Genomic DNA, 7,351 nt, shown 5'->3' with positions numbered 1-7,351 from the left:
CTGGAGTCGTGCAACCAAACCATATTATGGTTTTTCTGGCGAAGGACTCGCGCCAACAAGGTCGATTAGGCTCCCAGTTACGGCAGGAACTGCGCTCGCGAATATGACATTACTCACTACTTTTATAGTAGTTTATTGTCCTTCCATGTATAATGTTGTAATTTGAAGGCCTATTCTGGTCGACCTGCGATCTGTTACCTCGGTTTGGCACCTTGTCATGAAATTCCCAACTGACGCAGGGGTAGGATGCGTATTGGTAAATCAACGAGAAGCGAGGGAGTGCTAAAACTCCCCGATATCTAAGGCAAAGAAAGGTGGATCGAGGGAAATCGCCGGAAAAGAGCTGCAGACGACCAATGAAGTACAAGCCCATTTAGGTGATTGTGTCACCAAATAGGGTGTTTCCCAAAGTGAGGATACGAACTTGGATCCTCACTTTGGGGATTTTGATGAAGAAGTAGGACCCATTGAGGACCTTGAAGAGGTCCAACTTGATGAAGTAGATCCGACCAGGGTTGTGAAAGTCGGTAAAAACTTAGAGACAACAACCAAACAAAAACTGGTAGAATTTTTGAAGAAGAACCAGGAAGTCTTTTCCTGGTCGCATAAAGACATGGTTGGATTAGACCTCGCAGTTATCATCCATGTCTTGAATATAGACAAAACTTTTCCACCAGTACAACAAAAAAGAAGGCTGCTCGACAAAGATAGATCAAAAGCCTTGAAGGAAGAAGTCAAGAAGGTAAAGGAGAACATATTCATCAGGGTAGCATTTTATCCATCGTGGGTCTCTAATCCCGTACTAGTACCCAAGCTGAATGGCAAATGGAGAACGTGCATAGATTTCACAAACCTCAATAAAGCCTGCCTAAAAGATTATTTCTCACTCCCGAGAATCGACCAGCTGGTCGATGCCCCTGTAGGACACGAGATCCTGTCATTCATGGATGCATACTCTGGGTACAATCAGATCAGTATGCACCCACCTGATGAGGATCACACTAGCTTTCGGATTGAGACAGGGCTTTACTGCTACAAAGTAATGCTCTTCGGTTTGAAAAATACTGGTGCGACTTACCAGCGACTAGTCAATCACATGTTCAAGGAGTTGATCAGTACCAACATCGAATTATATGTTCATGACATGTTGGTTAAGTCGAAGAAGGCAGAAGGACACATAGGAGACTTGCAAGAATGCTTCAATGTCTTGAATAAATATCAGATGAAGCTAAATTCCCTCAAGTGTTCCTTCGGAGTTGGATCAAGGAAATTCTTGGGATTTATAGTAAACTCGCGAGGAATTGAAGCTCATCCCGAGAAGATCAAGGCCCTGATCGGTATGAAATCTCCAACGAAGATCAAAGATGTTCAAAGTTTGACCGGAAGGATTGCTGCTCTAAGTAGATTTATCTCCAAATCGACAAACAAGTGCGTCCTGTTCTTTAATCTACTTAGAGGCAACAAGAAATTTGAATGGATGGAGGAGTGCGAACAGGCTTTTCAAGCTTCAAAGACGCATATGTCGCAACCGCCGGTCCTATCTAAGTCGATTGAAAAGGAAACTTTGTTCATATATTTGGCGGTCACCGAATACGCTGCTAGTGCTGTCTTGGTAAGAGAGGAGGAGAATGTGCAAAAAGTCATCTATTATGTAAGCAAAAGGCTAATAGGAGCGGAGCTACGGTATCCTCCTATTGAAAAATTAGCCTATTGCCTAATTTTAGCCTCCAGAAAGTTGTGGCCATACTTCCAAGCTCACCCAATCACAGTTTTAACCGACAAACCTCTACGGCAAATTCTGCAGAAGCCAGAAGTCGCAGGCTGATTATTAAAGTGGGTGGTGGAACTTGGGCAGTTTGAAATCTCTTACTTACTACGAGCAGCAGTAAAAGGATAAGCTCTAGCCGAATTCATCGCAAAGCTCACTGGGCTTCTAGACAGCGAGCAGACAAAAGAGCCTGAACCTCAAAGCCAGACTCCCTCTTAGAAGTTGTTCACAGACGGTTATTCTAATGGACACCACGCTGGAGTCGGAGTGATTTTGGTGACGCCTGAAGGACATCGATTCCACTGTGCAATCAGATTCGACTTCATGGTCTCCAACAATGAAGCAGAGTATGAAGCACTGCTCCTAGGGTTATGATTAGCCAGAGACAAGAACATAAAGTCACTCGAAATCTACAGTGACTCTTAGTTGGTGGTTAATCAAATCATTGGAGAATATCAGGCCCGAGGTCTAAAGATGGTTGCCTACTTGAATAAAGCAAAAGATTTGTTGGCACAATTTGAAAAGTATACTCTCCAACAAGGACCTCATGATCATAACTCGAACGTTGATGCTTTGGCCAAGTTAGCAAGTACCAAGGACGCTGACACACTAAATATAGTACATGTTGATCGGTTGTCCGCACCAAGCATCCAAGTAGAAGAAACCTCTCTGGTGATTCAGGCAGTGGATACATGGATGACACCTTTCATTGAGTACTTGACGCATGGTGTGTTACCGACGGACAGAAACAAAGCCAGGACTCTTCAGCGACAGGCTGCTAAGTTCATCCTGGTCAACGGAATTCTGTACCGAAGAGGATACTCTATGCCACTCCTCATGTGTATTTCAAAAGAAAAGGCCAAAAAATTGATGAGAGAGATCCATGAAGGCTTTTTTGGGGACCACGCTGGGGGCAGAGTTTATCAAAAAAGATCCTAAGACAAGGATACTTCTGGCCAACAATGAACGAAGACTCGATGGAATTTGTTCGAAAATGCGACAAGTGCAAGAGATTCTCCAAGATTCCGCGAACAGTCTCTAATGAGCTAAAGCAGATGCAAAGTCTGTGGCCATTCGCAATATGGGGTATAGACCTAATTGGATCTTTTCCCACAGGGAAAGGCGGCGTCAAATACGTTGTGGTGGCTGTTGATTACTTCACGAAGTGGGCCGAAGCTGAGCCACTTGCAACCATAACAACCAAGAAAGTGCCAAGAAAGTGCCAAGAAAGTGCTAGATTTTGTGGTCAAGAACATTGTGTGTCACTATGGATTGCCAAGAAAAATCGTCTTAGACAACGACACGCAATTTGATAGTGATCTATTCATGGATTTTTGTGAGCGGCATGGCATTCTCAAAAGCTTTTCTTCAATTGCTCACCCACAGGAAAATGGGCAAGTCGAGGCTGTCAATAAAACACTGAAGGATACTCTGAAGAAAAGGCTTGAGGAAGCAAAGGGGGCATGGCCAAAGCAGTTGCCTGAAGTCCTCTGGTCGTACAGAACATCCCATCGAACAGCAACCGGCCATACTCCATTTTCCCTAGCTTATGGATATAAGGCTATGCTGCCTGTTGAATTAGATCCGACATCGCATCGACAGATATCATACGATCAAAATGCCAACAGTCAGTTATTGATGGAATCATTGGACTCGATCAACAAGAAACGTGAACAAGCCCAACTTCGAGTAGCAGCTTACCAGCAAAAGGTCGCCTAATATTTCAATTCTAAAGTACGTGAAAGGAAATTTAATGTGGGAGATCTAGTCCTTAGAAGAGTCTACCTTATCACCCGCGACCAAGCCACCGGGGTACTTGGACCTAACTGGGAAGGACTATACCAAATCGAAGAAGTCCTCCATCCAGGCACTTACAAACTTGCCCGCTTAAATGGAGAACACCTGCGCAAGTACTATCAATAAACAATTCTTCTTAAAGAATTGGCTTGTATTAATTTTACTTTTTACAAGTTTATGAACAAGGGTTAGTCATTTTTTGTGACTAATCGCTTATAAGTGTAAGATCATTTTATTGATCACTCGTACAAACACGATTTGTCCATCTATTACGAGAAATAAAAGGGACTATGCGCAGTCAATCAATCTTGCCAACTATTGTATTTATTACAAGTATTTGCTCATTACGCGTGTTGTTTTGCTATATTTTCATTTTTATAAGTATTTATTTCGAGCAGAAATGTTCGAACAGGTCCTAGTCAAGGCAAGTGACCAAGGACCTAAAGCTCCTCAATCACTTGGGGGGCATGTAAGGTATTTGGTAAGCAAAGAATATCAAAAGGTATGTAAACACACGAGCAAAATAAGTGAAAGCATGCTAGGGTACTTAGAGTATTTTTCAAAAAAAAATTATTTTGTGAAATCAAACCAAAGTACTATGCTAAGTTCAGTCATGCGAACAGACGTTATAATAAAAGGCAAGTATTATAATATCAAAAATGAATCCCTTTACACCACGAGTAGTTACTGCTCGGATGTAATTGTCTATTAAAAGAAAAGCTGCATGTGCAGCAATAAAAATGTAAATTGTCTTGACTACGAGATAAAATTAAAGAAAAACAAAATACTACAAGGCATGAGGGTCTTCAGGATTTTCCTGGTCAACGGTGGTTCCAACTTCATTTTCCGCACCTTCAATTCCTGTGGCTAGGGAGATTTCTGGGAAGGCAAGAATGTTGGCTCTCTCTTCTTCCTCCGGGCGAGCAGTGCACCGGTCTATTTCAGTTTGCCTCAGGCGCTCAGAAAGATAATTGAAGTTGGTCCCACGATTATGCTTCCAGAACTCATAAAAGCAATGGAAGGTGGCTCCCCTATACCTCTCCAAGTTGCTAGCATTAGTCTCCTCGAGCTCCTTGACACGCCCCTCCAGCTCCTCAGTCTCCTTTCTGCTTGCGATCAGCTCATCCTCAAACTATTTGGCCTCTTGAAAGTTAAGTTTAGCACACTCCCTAAACTTCTCTTTGTCTTCATTGGCTTTGGTCAGGGTAGTCTGATATTGTTGAAGCTCTGCGGCCAGCTTGGAGTTTTGCTCGAGCAGTTCAGTGTTTTTCCCCTCAAGCACCTTGACCTCCTCAGTATGCTTAGCATCAGATTCTTTGGTCTGGCTGACCAAAGCCCCCATGCAGCACCAGTCGGCAGTCATAGTCAGCATTCCCTACGATCAAATAAAGAGATAAGATGCTGGCAGAAAATGACTAAGTAAAATAAATAAAGCTCAGCAATAGAAAGCAACTTACACTGGCTATCTTGTTCAGTGCTCGGTTTATTTTCTGATCGGCCTCCATGGAGTTTGTGCCTGATGGCCTCTCAGCTGCATTTGTGCTTTGAGAGTTTGTATATTCTCTCTTTGGCTGAGCTGACCACGGCTCATAAAAGTAATGGAAGGTGGCTCCCCTATACCTCTCCAAGTTGCTAGCAGTAGTCTCCTCGAGCTCCTTGACACGCCCCTCCAGCTCCTCAGTCTCCTTTCTGCTTGCGATCAGCTCAGTCTCGAGCTGTTTGGCCTCTTGAAAGTTAAGTTTAGCACACTCCCTAAACTTCTCTTTGTCTTCATTGGCTTTGGTCAGGGTAGTCTGATACTGTTGAAGCTTTGCGGCCAGCTTGGAGTTTTGCTCGAGCAGTTCAGTGTTTTTCCCGAGCAGTTCAGCGTTTTTCCCCTCGAGCACCTTGACCTCCTCATTATGCTTGGCGTCAGATTCTTTGTTCTTGGTGACCAAAGTCCCCGTGCAGCGCCAACCGGCAGTCATAGTCAGCATTCCCTACGATCAGATAAAGAGATAAGATGATGGAAGAAAATGACTAAGTAAAATAAATAAAGCTCAGCAATAGAAAGCAACTTACACTGGCTATCTCGCTCAGTGCTCGATTTATTATCTGATCAGCCTACATGGAGTCTGTGCCGATGATGGCCTCTCGGCTGCGTTTGTGCTTTGAGAGTTTGTATATTCTCTCTTTGGCTGAGCTGACAACAGTGCTTGTCAGGACATCTCCAGGTTGATCGTGACGTGTCTGGTGGGCAGGTGCTAGAGGGGTAGGATTCTGGTCGACTGGTGCAGGTGGAGACGTCTGGTCAAGTGGAGACAGAGGGGGCGTTGTTTCTCTTGAGGGAGCAGCTGAGGGAGCGACTGCTGAAGGATCCCCAGTCTGGGCCTTTTTGGTAGAAGGAGCCTTGCTGCTCTCTCCATGATGTCGCTTGCTATCCTTCTTCTTACTCGAAGGAGCAGCAGGTGCGCTATAGCGGTCAAACATATCTTCAAATGACATATCTGCAAGTAAGGAAACATTGTGAGCACTTAGAAGATATGTATAGATGGAGTTGAAAAAGAGAACAAGGAAATTATAAGTAAAATACCCAAGCTATAACTATTGGTCGCTACATTACTTACTAAACTACTGCTACACTCACTCACTGCCTGGAAGAAATTTGAATTTAAATTGGGTGTGTACTTAAAGTCACCGTCCCCGTCAAATAAATGACAAGGAATGGGCAAACTGTCTAAGAGTGAGAAGACAGTACCGTTCTCATCTGAAAACTCTTCGATGGGTGCAAGTTGTTCGGAAACTTTCTTTTTTCCCTTTCCCAAAGGGGCAGGGGGAGTTTCTGCTCGCGGGGTGCTGGAAGGTTCCCTGATTGTCACCCCAGTTGTCATCCTCCTTAGAGGTTGTGACACGTCTTGGTGCTGCTCGGGAACTTCTTCACCAGTGGCACTCCCTGCCGTTGATTCCCTCACATCCTGGTGAGGTGCCAGAAGACCGACCAGCCTTAGGTTGGCTTCAGTGACCAGCTCTTTGACGCTTTTCTCTACGCCGGGTCATGTTGGCCAGGGATGTTGCTTGAATCTCCATTTCTGGAGTAGGAGCTGGTCGTTGCCATGGACATAATGAGTACTAATTTTCTAAGGAGGATGCAGATATAATAAAAAGAAATAAACGACCAAAGAATAAAGAAATTACCTCATTGGGTGAAGGCTAGGATTTTGGCAACCAGATCAGTAGTTAAAAAGTACTCCTGGAAGTACTTTCCTACATTGGACTTGTAGGTAGTCTCACTCAGGAAGATGCGAGTCGATTCCTGGTGAGAGAAATGAAAAAACCCCGTGTTGTCTTGGTTGGGGTTGGATTTAAGATCGAACAGGTAGTTGATCTCATGTGGCATAGGGATAGGCAACTTTTTATGGCTATATAGGATATAGAGAGCAGAAAGCATTCTGTACCCGTTTGGAGTTATTTGGAAAGGAGCGACCCCGAAATAATTGGCCACACCCTGGAAAAAAGGATGAAGAGGCAAGATTGCTCCTGCCTCAATATGGTATCTCGACCAGGTGCTGAAGGCGCCGCCAGGCGGGTTTGCCCGCTGGTCATTGGTGGGTTTGAATAAAGTTGCCCCAGGAAGTCCGTACTTCATGAGGTAATTAGTTAGCATCCTAGCAGTAATTTGTCTAGGAGGAGCAACGTACCATTCGACGTCTGGTCGAAGGACGTCCCGGGGTTGGGCCTGTGTTTGGATTTCGGGATGAGTGTTTTCGGCTCGACCGCTCGTCGAAGGAATTTCAGCCTGAGAAGCAA

At 44.4% G+C, this 7,351-nt stretch overlaps 1 protein-coding gene across 1 annotated transcript; it reads right to left on the bottom strand.

Annotated features, from left to right (window-relative positions):
* Positions 1–4,352: 4,352 nt before the first annotated feature.
* Positions 4,353–6,435, bottom strand: LOC133815219 (uncharacterized). The gene is made up of 5 exons (XM_062248076.1): positions 6,303–6,435; positions 5,753–6,051; positions 5,023–5,544; positions 4,848–4,940; positions 4,353–4,697 (listed from the first exon to the last, which is right to left on the bottom strand). Exons 1-5 carry the CDS (start codon positions 6,433–6,435, stop codon positions 4,353–4,355), a joined length of 1,392 nt encoding a protein of 463 aa, XP_062104060.1.
* Positions 6,436–7,351: the final 916 nt, after the last annotated feature.

The sequence above is a fragment of the Humulus lupulus genome, chromosome 2 (assembly GCF_963169125.1).
Source record: "Humulus lupulus chromosome 2, drHumLupu1.1, whole genome shotgun sequence".
NCBI classification, from domain to species: Eukaryota; Viridiplantae; Streptophyta; class Magnoliopsida; order Rosales; family Cannabaceae; genus Humulus; species Humulus lupulus.
The sequence above is the reverse complement of the archived record's forward strand: the minus strand, read 5'-3'. Positions and strand labels throughout refer to the sequence as shown.

Bases quoted from the DNA above. Each gene is read 5' to 3' on its own strand.
- LOC133815219 (XM_062248076.1), bottom strand. From the start codon at position 6,435: ATGACAACTGGGGTGACAATCAGGGAACCTTCCAGCACCCCGCGAGCA. The intron at 5,545-5,752 runs GTCAGCTCAGCC...ATCTGATCGTAG, and splicing joins ATGTCCTGACAAGCACTGTT to GGAATGCTGACTATGACTGC. The intron at 4,698-4,847 runs GTGCTTGAGGGG...GAGGCCAAATAG, and splicing joins AGCATACTGAGGAGGTCAAG to TTTGAGGATGAGCTGATCGC.